Below are 24164 nucleotides of genomic sequence, written 5' to 3'. Positions count from 1 at the left end.
GGCCAGATAGTAAATGCTTTGTGTTTCAGGGCAGATGATTTCTGTCAGAATTACTCAGCCCTGTATTTTATGACAAAGCAGCCATAGACAATATGTAAGTGAATGGGCATGACTGTGTTCCAATAAAACTTTGTTTTCAAAAACAGCAGCAGACTGGATTCGCCTTGCATGCCATGGTTTGCCTACTCTGGTACTAATAAGTTGTTTTTAGAGACTAAAACTTGAGACATCTAGAAGGCAACCTTTTTTAGTCACAAGGAGATTTAAATCATAAGTAAAGACCAACATGCATCCCCCCTCAAATACATCTCTGAAAAGATGTTTTGGCTTACATGTGGGTTGTGTTTTAGAAGTTTGCTTTTAGATTCATGGATTGTAACCGATGATTCACTTCTCACAGAAATAATTTGTGTTGTCAAGAATCTGTGCTAGTCAGAAGTAAATTCAAGGTGGATAAAAGATTTAAATATAAGTTGTGACACCATTAAAGTCCTAGAGGAGAACAGAGGCAGGATAATCTCAGATATTCCATGCAGCAATATTTTCACTGATATGTCCCCTAGAGCAAGGGACATAAAGGAAAGAATAAACAAATGGGATCTCATAAAAATAAAAAGCTTCTGCATGGCTAAAGAAAACTGCATTAAAATGAAAAGAACCAACCATATGGGAAAACATATTTGCCAATGATATCTTGGACAAGGGTTTGATCTCCAAAATATATAAAGAACTCACAGGACTCCACTCTAGGAAGACAAGCAACCCAGTTAAAAAATGGGCAAAGGGCTTGAACAGACACTTCTCCAAGGAGGATATACAGAGGGCCCAGAGACATATGAAAAGATGCTCAGTATCACTAGCTATCAGAGAGATGCAAATTGAAACCACAATGAGATACCATCTCACACCATTGAGAATGGCCATCATAAACAAATCAACAAACAACAAGTGTTGCAGAGATTGTGGAGAAAAGGGAACCCTAGTGCACTGCTGGTGGGATTGCAGACTGGTGCAGACTCTGTGGAAAACAGTATGGAATTTCCTTAAAAAACTAAAAATGGGTCTGCCTTTTGACCCAGCAATTCCATGCTAGGATTATAACCTAAGAACCCTGAACCATCAATCCAAAAGAACCTATGCACCCCAGTGTTTATAGCAGCATAATTTACAATAGCCAAGGGCTGGAAGCAACCTAAGTGCCCATCAGTAGATGAATGGATCAAAAAAACTATAGTATATTTATGCAATGGAATTCTATGCAGCAGAAAGAAAGAAGGAGCTCCTACCCTTCATGACAGCATGGATGGAACTGGAGACCATTAAGCTAAATGAAATAAGCCAGGCCATGAAAGACAAGTACCATATGATCTCACCTTTAACAGGAAGCTAATCAACAAAACGAACAAGCAAGGAAAATATATCCAAAGACATTGAAATTGAGGACAGGCTGACAGTGACCAGAGGGGAGAGGGGAAGAGATTATAGGGGAAACGGGTGAAGGGTTTGCAGGAACAATTATAAAGGACACATGGGCAATACAAGGTGGGGGTGGAAATGGGAGGGAGGTGGGGAGAACTGGGGTGGTGGGGAGGGGCGGAGGAAAAAGGCAGAAAACTGTACTTGAACAACAACAAAAAAATGTTAAAAAAAGAATCTGAGCTAGTATACTAAAACCTGTTTAATAATATAAAATATTAAGTGTGTACAATAAAAAGAGAAAATGATACTGTTAAAATAGATGATAATCTATTAGATGAGAGAAAATAGTGATGAAGATTTCAGGGCACCCTCATGGACTCGAGAGATGGAGGACCCTTTGGCTGTTTTTCCTCAGATACGTTCTACTTTTCTAGTTGGAGAAAAAGAGCAGTGGGCAGACTTCAGAGTCAAGTAGAGTTGGATTTGCATCCTGATTTTCTGCTTATTACTTGTGTGACTCTGGGCAGAGTACTTAACATCTCTGAGCTTCATGTGGAGCTATCTGTAAATGGGGCTAGTAATATCTGCCTTAGAGGATTGTTGTGAGGACTAGAAATGAGCCTTGCATAGGACCTGGCACATAGCAGGCATTTAGTAAAGTGTAGCTATGATCTTTATCATTAGGCATGATTAGGATAATTTCTGGCTTATAAACAGAATGAAGAAAGTAGGAAGAGAGGAGGAGGAATTTTTTTTTTTAATTAGGGCTGAGACTGGTGTAGCAGAGGGACTAAAGAGCAGACATGAAGAACCAAGTCATTAAGACCATAGCACCTACAGATCTTGGCAAGAGAATGCAGTATAGGGAGTGGAAGAGAAGTCCAGACTGCCTGGTGAGAGTCTCATTTCTGATGTTTCTAATGTGTCTGTTTGAAAACATAGTAAATTTTATGTTTCATTCAGATGTGGTAGAGGGAATTAATGCGGACAAGGATCCTCCCATTTGGAACCGATACCATACCCATCTCCTTTTTAATAATAGTGTGTCTTTCATTAAATGACCTCTTTGCAGCTTAATACATTTGCTTATTTTCTTTTAAACAAGGTTTTAGTTTTATGTAGTTACGTTATGGAAAATAATTGAAAAAGTTAAGCATTTTCTTGAACTAATTTGGATACATTAAAACAGTTTTACATAGCAAAATTTATTTTTCAAGGACAGGAAAAATAAATATTACAAGAGAATAGTAGAAAATATGCAAAATATACTTTATGATACAAGACTTCTAACATTATAAAAGGGAAACTTAAATCTAGGTTTAGGCAAGCTAGATGACATTTGGTTGGTTGTTTTCTAATTACTTAAATTAGCTGACCTGTTGTGCTAAGTTTCAGTTCTATGTCAGATATTTTCTATACTTTTAGTATTGATGTCATTGAATGTCTTGATGTTTTTGTTAAGTTCTTAAATTTTTTATTGTGTGACTATATTTGTTTCAGTGTGACTATGGACAGAGTCCCAACAGAATTTTGGAGGAATGAAAGTAGGATATAAATAATAATATTTGTTTCCTGTGTCTATCTTAGTACTAGCTAGTGTTTTTGATTATTATAGCAGAGTGCTTGTCAGCAAAAAAATTGAGGGCAAAAGATTATGTGAAATCATAATTTTATAAAACATTTTGAAGTAATAAAAATGTAAAATGTGAATTTCCCATTTTTATCTTTTCCTGGAATATTTGTGTGGATAACAGTCAGAGACATGACAGTAATGAGAACAGGGGAACTTCTTTGTTCACTTGGTGACGACATACCTGACAGTTTGGCTCATTTTACCTCCAGCCTCAGCCAGTTCATTATTTATCTTTGTTGGCCTAGAATTAGGGGAGAGTGTTATTCCATGTACACGTTGGCCAAATGCACTTGGGAAATTAGGTCTGGGATTTATCATGTTTTCATACAGTTTTGATAACATTATAAATTATATCACCTATAATTCGGTTTCTACACACAAAAAGATACAGTGATGGTGTGAAACTAGAATTTGAATAGGAAATATCTTTATCACTTCTACTTGATTGTTTAAGTTTTTATCCTTCAGTTTATGCTGGGAATATATATTTCTCTTCCATAAAGTTATAAATTTGGACCATGGTGGATCATCTATTAGCTCAGTGTGTTCAAAACTGTGTTCCACAGAAATTAACAGGTGTTAAACACATTAATGATAAGGAAAGTGTTACATGTCCAGACGCATTTTAGAAAACACGTGCATGCTTTATTTACCTCTTAGAGATTCACTGTGCACCTTGGTCATTAAAGACTCATTGTCTGTCAAACTGATTTGATCATGGAACCTAGTTACGTTAATATATTACTCCTTGAAACTTAAAATCTGTAAGTCACATAGCAGATATTTATAATTTATTATTCATTATTGAACTAAAAAGCCTACTTTAGTTAATTCAGGTTTAAATTGGGAAAAAACACAGGTATTTTTGTTTTTTACACAAAGCTTTCATACCTTTTGTTTGTAGGTCATGAATGAATTTGGCAATCCTGCAAACTGTTTGGGGAAACTTGTGGAACTTTAACTTTGTTGTGTTCAATTTTTTTCCCTTGTTGGTATCATTCAGGTTCTAAAAAATTGTTTTGGATTAAAGATGTGCTTCTCAAAGTGTGTGGTAAAAGACATCTACAAAAGAAGGAAATTAATGAGTTTTCCCCTTGCTTAGAAAACAAATCACATTATATAATTTATACCACAACTTTGGGTAATGGAAAATTTTTCCTTGGCCAGATTGATTTGGAATTCTGATTTGAATATCTGAAAGCTACATGTTGAAAAGGAATTCTTATATTTAAATTTGGAAATTTGATATTATACATTTCTGTACTTTGAGTCTAGCAGTGTATGTTAATACTCACATTAAAATTTAGTGTGACTTAAAAATGATCTCCAATTGATTTAAGTAGTTGATAAATTAAGAACATGTTATATATATATATGAAATATAGATTTTATATAGGTATTATATACTGTATTCTTAAGGTAAGCTAGAGAAAGACAATGTTATTAGGAAAATCATAGGGAAGAGAAGATAAATTTATAGTGTTTACTGAAAAAAAAAATTTGTGCCCTGGCTGGCGTAGCTCAGTGGATTGAGCGCGGGCTGGGAACCAAAGTGTCGCAGGTTCAATTCCCAGTCAGGATACATGCCTGGGTTGCAGGCCATAACCCCCAGCAACCGCACATTAATGTTTCTCTCTCTCTCTCTCTCTCTCTCTCTCTCTCTCTCTCTCTCTCTCTCTCTCCCCCTCCCTCCCTTCCCTCTCTAAAAAATAAAAAAAATTAAAAAAAAATTGTATAAATGGACCTACACTATTCAAACCTTTGTTCAGGGTCAACTGTACTTGTGAAGCTATTGCAAAAACAGACCATAATTGTCTCAACAAGAGTTTTTTAAAAATGCACATTTTTAATGAGCAATCTTTAGAGATGGATGATTATAGTTATAATTTATGTTGCCATTGAGAAATAATGAAACTGGCATGTTATAGAAATGCCTTTTCAAGGAGCAAAGGTTAGAAACTAGGGCAATTACTGTTTTTTCTTTTTATTACATTTTTACATTTAAATTATGGCCTTTACATTTGAATTTTTCTTAAGATATTAGGATAAACTATTTTCTAATATTGAGAAATTTCTCTTGGTGGATGGCTATATGTTTATAATTTATATTTAACATTTAATGTAGCAAAATCTCCATTAAGCCAAACATGGCCGTTATGCATTATGCTCTCATTTCAAAGGTAGCACAGGATCACTTGTCTTTGTACTTCCGAGGCTAACTGATCTCTGTTTAAGCTTTTAATTATTTTTTTCCTTAAATTTTAACTGAGTTGTAAAATCATCTTTTCATTACATTATGTGAATTACATTATGTGAAAACTGGATCTTGGCCTGCTTGGTCAGTTAAGCAACTTTTTTTGTTTTTTTTTGGTTAAGTCTCATATTTATAGGTGTATATATGTTCTACCAACAAAAAGGTAATACGTACTGCAGACAGAGTGAGGCTGCCCAGTGCTCAGAATTTATGTTACAACATATTTCACCCTGGGCTGGTATTCTGCATTTTTTTTCCAGAGATGTCAGACTTGAACAGTCATTCATTTTGACATTGTGCCCTACTTAACAGTATAATTCAACTGAGGCTAAACTGGCTTTAAAAAAATGGCATTTGAATGGTACATCATATTGAATTTTAATGTGGAATTAGCAGTGTTTTCCATGAATATTTTTTAAAAGATATTTGTTTGTTGTAGGTTGACTTTCAGAGTTTCACTGTGCTTTACCACACAAGAAAAGATCTAACCTTTCACAATTTTCTGCTCTTCTCTTTCTATAAAGGGACAGGTATTGGTAGGAGGAGGAGAAAAGTGATTGTCACCTGATAGATTTTTGTCTTATGAAGAATTAATTGTATCTTTTTCCAGCAGATCAGATTTCTCTTGACTGAGAGTTAAATTCTAAATGTTAATCTATATTTTTAAACTGTTAATAATGATTTCTGGTATGTTCCAGCCTGATGTTTCAAGAAAGATGTTTTTATATGGATTCCTATTTGTTATTTTGTTAAGCTAGACAAAAATATTTCTGATATGAGGATAATACTCTGCCAAATGGGTTTTTTATTGTTCTGTTTTTAAGAATTTTAGCTTTAACATATAAAATCCTCTTACAAAAGTATACAGTGCATTATTTGAGAATTTTAATGTTGTGTTCTTTTATAAATGTGCTTTTTGTTTCCATCTAGATCTTGAATACCTGATGCATGCAAAACAGCAGCTGATAACCACAGCTAAGCGCTGGGATTCTTCTTCTAAGACTATTATAGATTTCGAACCTAATGAAACTACTGATTTGGAGAAGAGCCTTCTTATCAGATACCAAATTCCTCTCTCTGCTGACCAGCTATTTACCCAGTCCGTTTTAGACAAATCATTGACCAAAACCAACTATCAGTCACGGTTGCATGACCTTCTTTACATTGAGGAGATAGCCCAGTATAAAGAAGTTAGCAAGTAAGTTTTATTAGAAACACTTTTTTTTTTTTTTTGGTTAATCTCCCCTGTTGATGGTGTCTTCATTTTGAAAATGAAAGTGTGTCTCTGTGAAGACAGGTAGTAAAATGGTTATTACTCAGTAGCTGTATATGAGCTTCTTAAGGCAAGGATTGTGTCTTGCTCATCTTGGCAGCCCTAGTGTTCAGTGTATAGTCATTTCCACGAGACTCTGCCAAGCACTGGGAGCATGAACACGTGGTGCCTGCTCTTCAGGAGGTTTCTGTACATGGTAGGCAGAGCGCGCACTCAGTGAACATTTGTTTATACAAAACAAATATTGTATACAAGTTTTGTATATTTGAATATACAAAAACTGAAATAGGCCACGTATTTTGCAAAGTAATTTTAAGAATGAAACAGTTTAGATCTTCAGGAAAAGTATTTGGTAATAATAAAATACTTTTTAGCATTTTATAAATGCTTTAACATGTTTTACATTTTATCCATATCCCATAGGTTAAGACCAAGTGTTTAAATCAAAAACTTACTTGAATCATTATAGGAAAAGTAATCTGAGAAACGAAGGTTCGAGTGAAGGAGGATGTTAATGAAATAGTTGTTATATTTGGTAGTAGCATTCTGCTTTTTAATAAAATGGAACTAGCCTTAAAAATTGAACCACAGTTATGAGGCATGAACACATTTTTATAAGTAGTTTTCCCTTTAAATACAGCCAAACTAACATATTTTTCTTTCCCAAGCTGCCTTATTGGTACCTTATCATGAATATTAATGATAGATATTGAACACTCATTGAAGGATATATTCAGAAAAGGAATAGTGAAAACTTAAGAGTACCTTGTATTACTCTGTTTATAGAGTAAATATGATCTAGCTTTTGGAAAGTATTTTATTCAGATTAACTACATGTAAGATTTATAAAGTCAGATAGAATATCATAGTTTTCATTACTCTAAGGCTTTATATTGTGACCTATTGATGGTCTCTTAAAAGACTCATTGATTGTGTCTGTAGACAGTTCTAATGAAATGGTCAGTTATTAAATAACAAGGACAGTGGATTGTATCATGTACATTTTCATATTTTTGGTATGCATGTATTTTATTTATGTTATTGTGGTTTCTTTTTCCTTATGAAAGAACACTCTAAGTCATTAGTACTGGGGTGAAACAGAGCTTAAAAGTTTATAAGAATAAGATCAATAAGCTTGTGGATTATTGTTTTTAAAATACTATTTTAAATAGAAATTTTAATGAGAAAAGAAGAAACCCTACAAACTTGTGGAGGTCAGATTCTGATTAAGAAATTAAGTGGATGAAACTCACTTCAAGAGCACCTTGGAAAGGCTTCTAAAGCCAGTAAAGAGGGGCCTCCAAATACCTGCAGTATGCAGCAAGCACTGGGGGCACACTAAGTTGGTGTACTTCTGCAGGGCTCTTTGCATTGAGGGTCTTCAGAAAGGTTGAACCTTTTGGTATATTGATTCTACTTAGGAAGAATCATCCTGAAGAAGTAATCAGAAGTGAAGATAAAGGTGTCTGTACACAAGTGTCTCTTAAAGAGTGGTGATGGATAAGTTAGGGAAATTATGATATAGCCACGTTGAGATTATGTTCTTGAAGAATTTTTACAACAGTGGAGATGGTCATGATAAAATTTTAAGGAGAAATATGCTAATTATGAAACTTTATGTACTGCATATAACAGACATATGTATATGAATATGTATATTAAATATTGGAAAGAGTTAAAGTATTCTGATTGGTGGGGATTATAGGTGATGTTTGTGTTCTAATATGTAGTTTTCTCTATTTTTGAAATGATATACTATGACCATGTATTACTATTATTAAAAAAAACAAAGAGAAAGGACACTGACACATCAGTTGCAATACTTGATGTACATGCTGTATTGCCCTTGGACATGAAAAGAAAGATTGTGGTAAGACAGAATTTAGACAGTGTGGTAAGATAGTGCATGGTCTTTTTATAGGAGCACCTGAGTTTGTTCTCTTTTTTTTTCTCATGTTTAAAATTAGATCACAGTTATTGACTCAAATAGAGATATTTACAAGTCGAATGTAAATTCATATAACTTGTGATGTGTTACATACAGGGTGGGGCAAAAGTAGGACCTAACTCATATGCTAACTACACAAGAGTTTTAAAGAATATTAAAGATAGAAATGAAAATTTTTAGCTATGTGTCTAAAGAGACAAGTAGATAGTTACTATGTCAGAGAATTCTGGAAAATTTCCAGTGTTTCTTTCACCCAAAGGTGACCCTGAAATGAAGGCTGGTAAATTATGCTTCTGAATTTGGCAGGCTTGTAAAATCTAGTGAAGTACATTACAGACTGATGCCCATGCAAAGAACCAGATCCTATTAATTATTAGATAGAGCTCCCTCTGAGAATAACTAGATAAAGTTCTCAGAGTGTATCTGTAAGCAGATAGAGGACAAATAACACATAAATTATGTGTTATTTAGGATTTTCAAAAGTCTTTCACAAAGTATTGTAAATGGCTTTAAAAACAGCTTATTTTTTGTTTTCTCCTTTACTCTTTAAACTTAATATTTGTGTGCATTTTAATGTTGCCTTGAATTTAACTCACATTTGATTAATTCTTTAAGCACAAATACCATAACTGGGACATATTTTTAAAAATGGATTTTGAGGAGGTCTATATGCAGCTAGTAAAGCTCTAGTTTAGGGATTAGCAGACTTTTTCTGTAAAGAGCCAGTGAGTAAATATTTCAGACTTTCTGGATTCCATACAGTCTTTGTTACATATTTTCTGTGTGTGTGTGTGTGTGTGTGTGTGTGTGTTGTAAAAACCACTCTTAGTCAAGTGCTATACAAAAACAGGACTGAAGGTTGGATTTGGCCCTTGGGCCATGGTCTTCTGACTCCTATTGGGTGATTTTGCTTGTCTCCTCAAGCACTGCCAGTCAGCAAAGCAAAATGCACACAAATCTCCTCTAGAATGGTGAAGAATGTTTTGTGGGCTGAGACCCATTTGAAAACCAGAAGACAATGGTATATGGGTGAATGGATGTGCTCCTTGAAGTGTAACGACAGTAGTAATGTATTCTCTGTGCACTGAAATATGCCTCTTTGAGACTGTGTGGTCAGTCCTGCCACATGATTGGTAGGACATTTCCCAGGTTCCAGAGAACATACTGGTAATTTGTGATCTTTGACAGTTTAAGCAGAATATTGCTAATTGTGGAAGTAGTACCAAGGGAATTCTTACAGGTTTCTTACGTTTTAATTATAAGGATTGGACTATATTTTTACATGGCCACTTTAGCATTTGTTTCTTAATAGTAGATCGAATGAAGCCTCTCGAGATTAGATAAAATATATTTTACCTTGAGGCTGGATTTAGTAATTAAGTTTATCTTTTTTTTTTTAAGATTATTTATTTATTTATTTATTTTTAGAGAGGGAAGGGAGGGAGAGAGATAGGGAGGGAGAAACATCAATGTGCGGTTGCTGGGGGTCATGGCCTGCAACCCAGGCATGTGCTCTGACTGGGAGTCGAACCTGGGACACTTTGGTTCCCAGCCCGCCCTCAATCCACTGAGCTACGCCAGCCAGGGCTAAGTTTATCTTTTTTAAAGAAAGACATGATTTTTCAAAGCAGTCCAGAGTTAAGATTTCAGTTAAGTTTTACCATGAGATGTGTGGAGGTGGTAAGATAATACTGCATTAACTTAAGTTTTAGAAAATGCTTCTGAGTTCTTTCAAAGGTTTTTTTAAAACTTCAGTTGGCCTCAAGTTCATATTGATAGGCTTCTATCTTGAAGTAAAATCTGTTTCATTCTAAGATACACATTTCAAATGAAATTGACTTTGGCTAGAGCTATTGTGCCTATTAAACTGTGTAGTGGCATGCTTAATTAGCTTGCTGTGGCTTCTCAGTGCTAACAGCTGGCATGACAGGCTGTTATGGATACACATTTCACTGTTAGATGGTGAGGCCTCTATCGGCTATACCTTGGTTCTGTTTCTGTGTCTCCGTAAAACCAGGGGTTGGCTTATTACCTTGGTTGGGTTTCTTTGTTGTTCATTTAATCAAAAATTATATTAAGTGAAATTCACTATGTAGCTTTGAAATTTTTTAAAAATTATACTCAACATTGACAGAGCCATATTTATTTTAGATTCAAGTGTGGTTTTAAATTGGTTGGAAGTTTGGCTGGCTACTAGTCTACCAGTCCCCAAAAGGTTAGGAATTATGTGGCTTTAATGTTGATTACAAATGTACAATCATGGAAAGATGTTTTTTATTCTTATTTAGAATTATCTTGGTTAATTGTGGGATATATTTTCTATTTTTGGTATTTCTTAGTTATTAAATCTTAAAAATACATACTATTTTAAATACTTAAGAAAGTTTACTAATGTAATTTAGTTTTAGCCCATTAATCTTTTAGAAAAAAAATTAGTAGCTGTAACTTCTAGAAAGTCTATAATGTCTGCATCTTGAATATATAATAAATCTTCTATGGGAAAACCTGTATTACTCAGTAGTTTTATTTTCTAGTGACTCTACTTCAGGAGTTTTTGTTTTTTTTTTTAAGATTTTATTTATTTTTAGAGAGAGGGGAAGGAAGGGAGAAAGAGAAGAAGAGAAACATCAATGTGTGTTTAAACCTTCTGACCTGCCCATAAACAGAAAGGTCTTAAGTTTGATTCCCTGTCAGGGCACATGCCCCAGTTGCAGGTTCATTCCCTGGTCAGGGTGCATAGGAAAGGATAACCAGGCTGATTTCTCTCTTTCTCTCTTTTTCTCTCTCTCTCTCTTTCTCTGTCTTTCTGTCTCTGAAACCAATGAAAAAAATGTCCTTGGGGGACAATAAAAAAATGTTTAAACCTTCCAAGAGAAACTACAAAATGTTCTCATTCTTACCACATTGTCTTCTGTCTTAGCACCATTTTACAGTGCCAAAGGAGAAGAGCTGTCAGTTAGTTTGAATGTTCCTTTGACTTTATATTACTTGACTGTATAAATTGATCTTGATTCTTTGTGCTTCTTCCACACACATACTCTAATTTGTGCATGAGATCTGCCTCAGTGTAGCCATAAACAAATTTATTTTGGATGTTATTCATTAATGGTATTGAAAGAGAAATTTTATGGTTAGAATTTTTTGGTAAAATCTGTCTACTTGGAGAGTATCAGTTTAATAAAAGTCCATTGTAGTTTTAATGCAGTGCATTTCCTTCTGTGTAATTGTAAAGTCTTATTTTTCCCAGTGGTGTGGTCGAACACTTTCATGTTAATTATATGTAATATTTCATTTTACTAAAAGAATTATACTTGGCTTCATTTTAAATGCTCATACTTTTAAAAGTGTGTGTATTTTTCAACACAGTTTAGCAAAACTCACTGAATATGAGTTTTGTTTGTTTCCAGCTTGGATTAAAGGCAGGCTGATAGTATGTAGTTTAAAGCTTAATGGAGTGGAATTGATAATGAAGTTTTAATTTTTGTATGTTTATATTTGATTTATTATTCTCTTTTATTCTTCTAGTTTTTATTTTTTTTTATGTAAAATATTCAAACTCATTTTCTACTTCTGATTTAGGTTCAACCTTAAGGTGCAGTTGCAGATTCTAGCAAGCTTCATGCTCACTGGAGTTTCTGGAGGTGCAAAGTATGCTCAGAATGGACAGCTTTTTGGTCGCTTTAAGCTTACTGAAACACTTTCTGAAGATACTTTGGCTGGACGGCTGGTGATGACCAAAGTCAATGCTGTTTATTTATTACCAGTCCCTAAAGAGAAGTTAGCACAGACCCAGGGAACCAAAGAGAAGGTTTATGAAGCTACTATTGAAGAAAAAACAAAAGAATATATATTTTTAAGGATATCCAGGGAATGCTGTGAAGAACTTAACCTTCGGCCCGATCATGACACCCAGGTGGGTTAAGTATGGCAGCAGTCTCCTTATCAGCTGTCACTCTTCTGGTTTGGTTCCCCTTCTGACAGAGCCCTAAGTGTTACAGGGATGGGGGGTGGGGATTGAACCTCTGGTAACTTTCAGGGAAAATAGAATCTCTTTAATCTAAGTGACATCCGAAATGTTCCAGTGTTATACAGAGTCAAGCTTTCTGAGTTTTAAATCAGCAATGGAAGAACAGATGAAAAGAAACTAAGTTACATCGTAGGACAGTTCTCAGCTGAAGTTGTACCTGTTCCTGTCTCTTTGTGGATTCTTAGGTGAACTGTGTGTTCAGTCTGCCATATTTAACTGGAAAACTAATCTCTTTTTCTTTTTAGCCATAAAATGGTGAACATGATTTATTCATTGTAAATTAATAGTGTCTTAGGGTTGGTTTTTATCATTTGACAGATGGTATTTCACAGATGTTCTACTGATTGTATCAAATGTATTCTTTTTTTGACTATTTTTTAATTTTAATCGTTGTTCAAGTACAGTTTTCTGTCTTTTACCCCCATCCCAGCCCACCCCCTAGTCCTCCCCACCTCCTTCCCATTTCCACCCCTGCCCTAGTTTTTGTCCATGTGTCCTTTATCCTCATTCCTGAAACCCTTCCCCTTTTCCCTTGAAATTCCCTGCCCTCTCCCCTCTGGTCACTGTCAGCCTGTTCTCTATTTCAGTGTCTTTGGTTATATTTTGCTTGTTTGTTTGTCAAATGTATTCTTCATAGAATGCTGTAATCAGAAAATCATTTTCTAGAGATTAATTTGCAAGTCCTCAGTTTTTTTAGGTATAGGTATAAAATAAGGTTAATAATAACATATACATTATTGGCACTGTTAAATGAGGCAGTCTATGTAAAGTGTTCATTATAGTGCCTGACACTAAGTAAACTAAGCAAATATTAGCCATAATAATTATTATTGGAATATAATTGTACTTTAAAAGAATCTCTAAACTTGGTTTCCCCTAAAAGATGATCTCCACAGAGTATTTTGGTGAGCTGCAAGCATTGATATTTACTTTAATGCTTTAAAAACATTTGTTTTTATCTTGTGTTTCAGGTTGAACTTCAGTTTCAATTAAATCGATTACCCCTGTGTGAAATGCATTATGCGCTAGACAGGATCAAGGACAATGGGATTTTATTTCCAGACATCACTATGACTCCAACCATACCTTGGAGTCCCAACAGGTACAAAAAGATAACTCATTAAAGGAAGTTATGTTAATGTTAAATTGAATATCTGTATCAAATAACTCAGGTATGCTTTTATAACAAAGTTGCTCTCTCTTGTTTAGGAGACATTGTATTAGTTGAGAAATGAGAGTAAGACCTTTAGAATGAAATGTTTGAGGTTCGTCATCTGTTTACTTTTCCTCAGAATCTAAATGCATTCTCTTGCTTTTCTCAACAGCCATAAGTGATAGGATGCCGAGCAATTTAGGAGTATTTCTGAGTAGAAGTTGAATGGGGAAATTAGGGCCTTTCTACAATGTTTCAAATAGTTAATTTCAACTAATTTTGAATATAGAAGACTTTTTATAATTTAGCACAATGGAGAAAGTATCATAGATGATATCACTTCAGAAATTATTATCAAGTTAATGGTTGTATAAATATTTTTCTGCTTAAATTCTGTTTGGCTCATCTTTACATAGTATAATTAAATATGATACTTCTGTTTTGTTTCTGGAATAACAGCAGTGATGCCAGCATGACTACATCCTTCTTTTTACCCTTTTCACTGGGTTTTATCCTCTTGGTTCCTGCCCCTGCTCAGCGTACTCCCATCTTTGTTCTTTCTATAAATCGCAGTTGCTCTATACAATATTAGCTTATTTATTTATCAGTTGTGTTAATCAAATCATGGTAGGGTGGTTCTCTTCCTTCTCTGATGGGGGCTCGGGTATCTTCAATAAGTGGTTTCCAAGGTCACCCTGAGTGTTGGCATCCAGCTGGCAGAGGGAAGAAGAATGAGCACAGAGCATCATGTAGGAAATGTTTATGGGCCAGGCCCAGAGGTGACATATATCTCGTCTCCTCACATTTCATTTCATTTCTTCTGATCCTAAAAACACAAGACAAAATATGCCTTCCAGCACCAAATAATTTCTCCCTTGTTTTCACTTACCCTAACTATTCTATCCCCATTTTTCTTTTTACTGCCAACATTCTTTAGCATGAATAGCCTGCATATTTCCAGTATTCTTATTGATTCATTCTGTAATCTGTTTTTCACTTCCTCACTCTCCTGAAAGTAATCACTGATCTACTAATCGTGAAAATCCAGTAACATCTTTTCAGTTGTCATTTGATTCAGCTTTTCTGCATCTTTCCCTTTCTTCTTATTCTAACAGCCTGTGCTTAATTTAGAGCTGGACTATTTCAGGCCTTTCTAGTTGGTATTTGGTCCTGCTGTCTGTGTCACTTTGCTCTGGGCCAACCCTCATATTTCTTTCATAGTGAGTCTGCTAAAATAATCATTTCATTTCACTGCTTATATACCTCTGAAGGCTTCTCCTTGATAGGTAGATAAAGCCTGAGCGGCCTGATACCAAACTTAATTATGTGGTCTCATTGACAACAATTTCCAACAGTATCTTCTCAGGTTCTTTTACTTTTATCTACTTGACACCTTCTTTTTCCTTCTAAATCCCCATGCTGTAGTCATACTGAATCACCTTGACATTTGTTTAATTTGCCCTACACTTATTTGACACCTTGTCTTTTAAAAAATGAAATTTTTTTAAAGTTCTGGTAAAATCTCTATAGCATAACATTTACATCTTGACCATTTTTAAGTGTGCAGTTCAGCAGTGTTAAGTATGCTCACACTGTCATGCCGTCAGTCTGCAGAAAGTTTTCATCTTGCAGAACGGAAACTTGATCCCCGTTCAATCCCACATTCCCCCTCCCCAGCCCTGGCTTCTCACACGTGATATTTTCTGCCTGAAATAATCTTTGCTCAATATCTATCTATTGAAGATCTGTCTTTCAAGATTTAGCCTAGTAAAGTACTCTTTTCTTTCAAGTAGGTTAAGTCTTTATTTATAACTTGAAAGAGATAGTTTATTTCATTATTTTAACAAATATTTATTGAGTGCCAGCTATGTGCTAGGTTCAGTCATTTTTGTTTTCAAGCATAATTTCTCTCAAATTAATTTCTGTCAATTTTATACATATCATTAGATTCTGAACTTTTAAAAAATTTTATTACTTTAAAAATTTTCAATTACAGTTGAAATTCAGGGGTATATTAGGGGTATATATATTAGGGGTATAATTTTTATTACTGTAAAAATTTTCAATTACAGTTGAAATATTAGTTTCAGGGGTATAGCATAGTGGTTAAACATTTATATAACTTATGAAGTGATCCTCTGATAAGTCTAGTACCCACTGCTTTTTAAACTTTTTTAAATTTTTAAATCTTTCTTGATTTTAGGAGGAGAGACATCTATTTGTTGTTCTACGTATTTATGCATTCATTGGTTGATTTTTGTATGTGCCCTGACCAGGGATCGAACCCGCAACCATGGTATATTGGGACAGCGCTCTAACCAACTGAGCTACCCAGCCAGTGCCACACTGAGCTGGGAACCTGGCCTGCAACCCAGGCATGTGCCCTAGACTGGAAATTGAACCAGCTGGTACTCAGTCCACTGAGCCACACCAGCCAGGGCCCCAATGAGCTTTTTAAAGAGACTACATCATATTTATCTTTGAATCTCCAAAAGGACTTTGCACATTATTAATATATGACACGTTTAAATTAATACAAATTTTAATTTAAGAAGAAATTAGGGTTTCAGGCCCTGGCTGGTATGGCACAGTGGATTGGTGTAGGCCTTCGAACCAAAAGTTTACCTTTTTGATTCTCAGTCAGAGCACATGCGTGGGTTGTGGGCGGGTTCCCATTTGGGGGCATGTAAGAGGCAACTGATTGATGTTCCCCCTTTCTCCCTCCCTTCTCCTCTCTGAAAATAAATAAACAATATCTTTAAAGAAAAGAAGAAGAAATTAGGATTTCAAGTGTGAGGCCATGCCAGCATATTAAGTAAATACTTGTATAGTACTATACAAGTATTTATATAGTATATAACAGCGTATTCAAATACCCCTAACTGCAAGTGTCAATTGTAAAAGTTAACTAAGAAAACTTCAAGTAGCAAAAAACTTTTAAGCAGGAACACATTCCATACTATACTTACACTATAAGTATACTTATATATGAGTCTAGGAACATACTGAGAAATCATTAGCCATTTAAAGTCTTTTCTGGAATAAGGTAGAATATAGATAGATAAATGAAGTTGAAAAATTATTCTTGGGTATACAGTGTATGAATTAATTATAACAATGCATTAAACCAAGAAAAAACATAATTTTTTGAATTAATTTGTTTAGGGAATAAAATAACACTTATTCAGAAAACACTTGAAGACACTTTATACTGTTTTAAATTGTGAAAAATCAGAAATGACTTATCAGCATGTATATTATAAATCTTCTTTATTTAGTAGGTGGCACAATAAATAAAGACATGTTTTACTCTTTGGTATTCTATGGATATTCATCATTCATAACCAGAAACTAGAGAGTAGACCAACATTGTGAAAATTTCTGTTCTACCGAAAAGCATTTATTTATTTATTTATTTATTTTTTAAAAGATTTCATTTATTTATTTTTAGAGAGGGAAGGCAGGGAGATAGAAAAAGAGAGAGAAACATCAATGTACGCTTGCTGGGGGTCATGGCCTGCAACCCAGGCATGTACCCTGACTGGGAATCGAACCTGTGACACTTTGGTTCACAGCTCGTGCTCAATCCACTGAGCTATGCCAGCCAGGGCTACAAAGCATTTATTTACACTGAAACAATTGAGAAGTAGAATTAGCTATGTAAATAAAGAAATATTGACATATTTTAGAATTATACTAATAAATCTGTCATTAACCTCTTAGATTTATACTTTTATATGTAGTCTAATGGTCTCTTCATTAATAAGTTCATTCAAGTCCCCGAATTTGAAAGATCAGAGGTTGTTTTTAAACCTTTTTCCTGTTTTTTTGAAGTGTCCTGCTCAGGTTGTGTCTCATTTTTCTGAAACCTTCAGAAAATACAATAAGGCAAACAGTAACTGAGCACTAAACAGCCTGTGTGCATTATTCGTTTGATCGTTACACTAATCATCTGATGCAGGTGTCATTATTTCCGTGCACAGATGAAGGGAACTGTGAAGTCAGGTACCATGGAATCGTAGTAATCAGGTATTGATATAAGTAACAGTTTACTGACCTAAGTGTGGCTTCAGCATCTAGAGAGAGAGGCCCAGAGGTAGCTGGTCCATGGCTGGTGCAGCGGGGCTCAGTAGTGCCATCAGGACCACGGTTTCCCCGCCTCTCTGCCATGCACAGCATGTTGGTTTTCTTCTTGATGTCCATTGCCTCATGGTCATAAGGTGGCTGCTGCAGTTTTATTTACCATGAGCTCATTTCAGCCAGATGAAGGAAGAGACAAAGCAACAGAAAGTGCTTTTTTCTAGTGAGGCTTTGTTTTTGTTTTATTGGATATAGAAGCCCTTCTGAGGAACTTCCTCTATATCTTATTGACCAGACTTGGGTCTCTTGCAGAGGAGGTCAGGACATGGAGTGTTACAGCTCAATAGAGGAAAGGCAGAAAGGGTGCTGTGGATGATTTGGGGATAGCCATTCCATAGCATTTGCTACCTCTATTAGATCTGAACTTAGCAGTCACCTAAGGCAGCTTCCTCCTCTGTAGAAGGTGAAAACTGCTGGGGGCTGGCAGGCTTGTGAGTAAGGGAGCTGGTTAATGCTTAACTCGTTGGAGGAAAATGCTTGTGTTTTAGGGAACAGCTTCCAGGATGTCTGGTGCCACTGGTCAGAGTCCTTTTGTTTTTTACTTAGGAAGTTTTAAATTGCAGAAAAATAAGTAATGGCATGTTTATGTGTCCAATGTTTGTTTTCTAAAGTTTTACATTTTTGTGGAGAATTTTGTTTGTTTCAAATTATAACTTTTTAAAATTGAAAGTGTTAAGATTTTCCATGAATAACTACCTTCTGATGTAAGTGGAGCACAACCTCATAGAGAGGGAATTTTTACTATACCATGTCCTTCTATTTCAGGGTTATTTTGTAGGCACTTTGCAAGTTTTTTATATCTCTTTACATACCCTTTTTATTTTGGTTCACATCCCTATCATTTTTACCATAGCTGTTGCGATATTTAGTATTTTAATTGTAGTTGTGAGAAAGAATGCTGTTGATTCTCCACTTGGTTTGATCCCTTTCAGCATCTGCTGTCCATTTAAGTCTTCAAAACTAAGCCAAGTCATAGAGGGGACACTGGGAAGCTGGATCTAATTACAGCAGCCATTTGTGCTGCCATGACAGGTGTTCTGTATCCTGAGAAATATGACATAAATATATTATTTGTGCATGTGAAAATATTAGAAAACATTTCATGTTGTTTGGCCTTTAAAAAACTGCTATTTTCTGAATTAAGAGCTTTGTAAAGTTTGATTTCTCTTAACCAGGGACATAACAAATTTTTTCTTTCTTCCTTATCTTCAACTTTACAAAGAGATCTTTCAAAGGATTAGAATTTGGAAATCAATTTCCCTTTTGCATTTTATTTGCCATGCAAAGAAACTAGTGCTTCATTATCACCAGAAAAAGAGTTATCTGATGCTTTTACATCACAGAGGGAAACTACATTTTAGAGACATTGTCATTACTGTATATGGACATGGCAGAAACTAGACTAACAGTGTGTGATGTCTTTAGGTTACTTATCAGAATCTTTTTGCACATAGTAAAATATACTGACTCTGTTAGGCATTTTTCTAAAAAGTAGTTCTAGAAAAGTAGTTCTTTTGTTTTTATAGTTGGTATTTCAGTATTTTTAATGGTTCAGTGAAATCCAGGATATTAATATGGTGTGCTCTGTTTATTAATAAGATGCCTTTGTTTAAAATAGCTTAAATTTTTACTTTCTATAGACAGTGGGATGAACAGTTGGATCCTCGACTAAATGCAAAACAGAAAGAGGCTGTTCTGGCCATTACAACCCCACTTTCAATACAGCTGCCTCCTGTTCTCATCATTGGGCCCTACGGAACAGGCAAAACTTTCACGCTGGCCCAGGCTGTAAAGCACATGCTCCAGCAGCAGGAGACGAGGTGAGGTGGTGGTCCGCGTGCCCGGTCTCATTAGTAGGGCATGGCCTTCGTCCTTGATGTGCATACAGAGGGAGGGCTCACAAGACGGTTTTCATCCACGTTGTAAAAATTTTTAAAAATAAGAAAGAGAGAAAAAGACCCATACTCAAAGCCCAAAGCACTAAAATTTGAATTCTCTTAAAACATACTGTTTTAAAAAATTGACAACATAGAGAATGATAGCTTTTAAATAGCCAGCAAAACTCCAAGTCTGCTAAGGAATTGTGATATATGTTAGAGTCAAACAGTTGGATTTTTTAAATGTAATTTTATTTATATGTTAGATTTAGTAATAATTTTAGGGATCTTATTTCCTTTATAGAATAAAGAGTAATATAATTTACTAAAAGCATTATTTAATAATATGATAGAGGTTACTGAGTAGGTTGAGGAAAATGTATGTTAAGATGGCCACTGCTTTTTTTTTTTGTATTATACTGCTTGAATAGTTTTGTGTTTTATCATTCTTTTTATTTGCACCATTTATTTCAGCAGGATTCTCATTTGCACCCATTCTAATAGTGCTGCTGATCTCTACATAAAGGATTATTTACATCCATATGTAGAAGCAGGCAATCCCCAGGCAAGACCTCTCAGGTATTTTTTAAGGCTTATTATATATCTGTATCATACTTTATTATTCTTAAGAAAAGGTGTCTGTAAAGTATTAGTAACTTTGAGAATACCAAAATCTTTAACTCTGCATTGGCATTTGGAAGTTATGCCTTTTGAAGAAACCATTTAAATTAAGGAGAAATTGAAAAATCTTCAACCATTCACATCTTAAACATTGAGAGAAAGACATCCTTTTTTAAGTTTTGTATGTAAAAATGTTATAGTCTGAGCTGATTTTGGTGTGTACCTCTAAAAGCTACTATGATGAAGTAATATAAATATGATTTACATAAAATTTAATTGAAATTCTAGCATATTTTGCATGGCAGAGTAGTCATGCAGTGATAGTTCTTCATGGAAATAAGATTTTTGGCTGTGATCATGCAGGTAATTCCATCAAAGCTGCACATTAGAGAAGCATGAGATATTGAAGCGATTTCTGCAACAAAATGTAGTTGACTGGTACTTAAAACTTTTTGCTATCATTTAAGACACAAAGTGTCCAAGAAAATTTTAGGTTTGTATAGAAAGCTTCTTTCAGTGTATATGGATATAAAATGTACTTAAATACAGGATTGTGGGGGAATAAAATCCTTTTCTTCAGAAAACAATAAAGAATCATTAAGTGGTTATTATACCATTTGCTCTCATTGTTGTACGAATTAATGTTGAGTTTTGCCATTTTACAAACTAATATATCATGCCCTGTGTTGTTTGAGCACAATTATTATTTATAAATTAATTTCTAACCATACTTTTGAATCATGATTCACTAACTTTTTATTTGTTGAGCCAAGGCATTGGAAAAATGACATTTTGCTATTTAGTTCTTTAATAATCATAACCAAAGCCATTTCGATGATTTTCCATTTGCATTAAAAAGAACAAGAAGCCCTGGCTGGGTGTCTCAATTGGTTGGAATGTTGTCCCACACATGGAAAGGTCGTAGGTTCTGTTCCCAGTCAGGGCACATACCTAGATTGTGGGTTTAGTCCCCCATCGGGGCACATACAGGAGGCAACTGATCGATGTTTATCTGTCTCTCTCTCTCTCTGCCTCCCTTCCTCTCTCTCTAAAATCAATAAAACATATCCATGGATAAGGATTAAAACAAAAAAGAAAAAAAGAGAAAAAAATAGCATGATCTGTGAACACAGGTTATTACATTATACTCTGTTTTCACTCTGGAAAATTAGAGCAGAAATAATTATTTTCAGTATAAGCCAATTGTGTTTAATAAATAAACATTACTTGTATACAATAAATATAAGTGAAAATGGGATATTTGCCAGTGGGTGAATTTATCAATAACTTGTTTGCTTCTGATTCTAATCTTCTTTAGCTCATAAGTGAAAACTGGATAACTAGTAGCATTTTTGCTATGTGTGTTCTTATTTTAATGGAGATGCTTGGTAGAGGTGTGCATGTGTGTTTATGTTTGTGTTATGTTGGAACCATATTACGGTGTACTTGGCTTGGAAACAATGGAGGAAAGGCTTCTAGAATCTCAGCTGAGTGTAGATCATCTGACATGTTGGGCATTAGAGCTGTTGTTGATAAACACTAAAACCCATCATTTGACTAGCATTATGCTTAGCTTTCCCATGTAAAGTTATGTTTTGGTGGTTACAAGTCAACATGTAGTGCATCTAGATATGTAGACTGAGTTATGTTCCAGTAGGGTTGTATGTAGAGCTGTAATGGCCCAAATTCAGAAACTTGCCCTCTAGCAGAAAAGCTCACCTCTCCACAAATCTCAAGAGCAGAAAAATATTTAAGTACATTTAAGTACAAATTGTATGTTATTTCATTTAGTAAATGGAGTAAAATCAGAGAAGGCTTGCTTTGCCCAAATATTGTCTTTAATGTGGCCCTACATTTGCACAGTAGTTTTTCTCTTCAGGACAAGTATTAACTTTAGATTAATACATTGAAATGTTAGGATTTATTAGCACCATCTATTATTAGGTTAACTCAGTTCAATTTATAATGGACAATAAACTTGAGAGGCATGGGAAATGGAATAATGAAAATTAGAATGACTGAGCTCTCTGGGGAGATTATCTTTACCTGAATTGTCCCAGGAGGCAGGGGAAGAGCACAAGAAGGCACTAAGTGCCTGCATATGACCTTGAAGATGTGGTGTCTGTATGGAGTAGGACTGATGAGGAGTTTGTCTTTTTCACAGTATAGTTTAGAGCAAGCCCTGGTAAACGTGATAAGATATTGAAGTAGTCATAAACATAAAATAGTTAATGCAGTAAATATGTGTAAATATGCAATCTTGTGGTTAAAATGCATAAAGTTCTATCAGTTGCCAGGATTCAAGCTCAAATATTTGCGGTGGAGGTTGTATAAACTATTTTTTATTACATTTAGTTTCAGTTCTGACTTCTTACTTGCTTAGAAGATTTTCAAGTGAAATAGAGAGGAAAGCACAGTTGTGTTTCTCTGTATGATCCTGAAGATCAGTGTGTCTGGTTCTGGCAAAGTTATCCTTTAGTGGATAGATACTGGGGAGAAAGTATGTGTTTACTGCATTTGGGCAAATAGAAGGCATTTCTGGTTTTACACAGATCTTTATAGAAATGGGTTTTCTTCTGGAATCAGGTCTTCCTGGTTTTGTTATATCTTAAGTAACAACATTTTTGGGGGTGTTACTACTTATGAATTCAATACATGAATACAATTTCAGTGAAATAAAATTTTGTATTACTAGACAGTCTCCTCTATTAAGTATCATTATACTTCATGTGGGATATGTGGGTGGTTTGTTTCTAGAAATAGGGAAGTTATTTACCTGGTGTCTGTCACATTTTATACTCTGAGCCTGTAAGTGCCTCTTATCACTATTAATTCTCCAGTGTTGGAAAATGTTCTTGGATGTGTTTTAAGTAATCTTATAGACAGTGTCTACCTTAAGTGTTGCACAAAATAAAGTACTGAGAAAGTATTGAAATCTTTTTGCAGTCAGCACTAGAATATTATGCTTTTAAGGAAATATAGACCTAATGATCAAACATTGTATTCTTACTAGCTTCAACATGAGGTAGCTTACCAAGGTGCTTAACAAAAAGTTAGTAATGAGACTTAGAACTTCAATTTCTGTTTTTTTCTTTGAGGAAGAAACAGTGCTTGGAGTTGGATTTAATGAATAATTTGAAAAATCACTTTTTCAATTTACATGAAATGTTTAAGAAAATATAGAAAAAATAAAGAAGAAAATAAAAATGTTAATCTCATAAGCTGGAAATAAATACTACTAGCATTTTAGAGTTTAATTTCTAGTAATTTATATGTTTAAATAGACATACTTTAATTAATATAAATGGAATCACATTTTATAAGTGATTTTTTTCAGGTAGTTGGTAAAACGAGATTTTTCATATATTTAAAAGTAAACTCTGCTTTGCTGATCTGAGTAACATTTAAAAAATAAACACGCAAAACATTTTTAAAATTTTTGCATCTTTTAGAAGTGATACTGGTTATTTTCACCAAGTTTACAGTTCTTCCTATCATAGTAATGTTGTGAAATTCATTTCTTTACTTTCCTCTTACAATTATATTAAGGGATGTTTATTAAGTAGTTCTTTTTCTTTTCTAATTGCTTTGCTTAAAAGAAGACAGTTTTAAATATTTCATGGAGGGTTACAACACATTGTACAAGATCATGAGATTAGTTTTTATGCATTTTACATTTGTGCTGCCTGTGAAATGCAGGAGGCAAATATTAAGTAAAGAATTAGACATGCATCCAGGAGCTCAGAAGTAAGGTCTTGACTGGAGAGAGAAAAACATGAGTCATTAGGATATTGAAGCCAAGGGCCTGGATGGGGTTGT

The 24164-nt window shown here is 34.6% G+C and overlaps 1 protein-coding gene across 6 annotated transcripts in view; it reads left to right on the top strand.

The window, feature by feature from the left end:
• The window catches only part of HELZ (helicase with zinc finger), a 138833-nt gene that overhangs the window by 47821 nt on the left and 66848 nt on the right, over positions 1-24164 (top strand). For 4 of the 6 annotated variants that reach the window (XM_036033464.1, XM_028521000.2, XM_036033465.1 and 1 more), the window contains 5 exons: positions 6237-6504; positions 12107-12440; positions 13526-13656; positions 19488-19667; positions 20199-20303. In XM_036033464.1, coding sequence (XP_035889357.1) covers positions 6237-6504; positions 12107-12440; positions 13526-13656; positions 19488-19667; positions 20199-20303 — 1018 coding nt within the window. The remainder of the gene's footprint in view (positions 1-6236; positions 6505-12106; positions 12441-13525; positions 13657-19487; positions 19668-20198; positions 20304-24164) is intronic. The other 2 variants (XM_028521002.2, XM_028521001.2) reach the window with 1 other exon arrangement.

This window comes from Phyllostomus discolor, chromosome 8 (genome assembly GCF_004126475.2).
Source record: "Phyllostomus discolor isolate MPI-MPIP mPhyDis1 chromosome 8, mPhyDis1.pri.v3, whole genome shotgun sequence".
Lineage (NCBI taxonomy): Eukaryota > Metazoa > Chordata > Mammalia > Chiroptera > Phyllostomidae > Phyllostomus > Phyllostomus discolor.
This window is presented reverse-complemented; position numbering and strand designations above follow the sequence as displayed.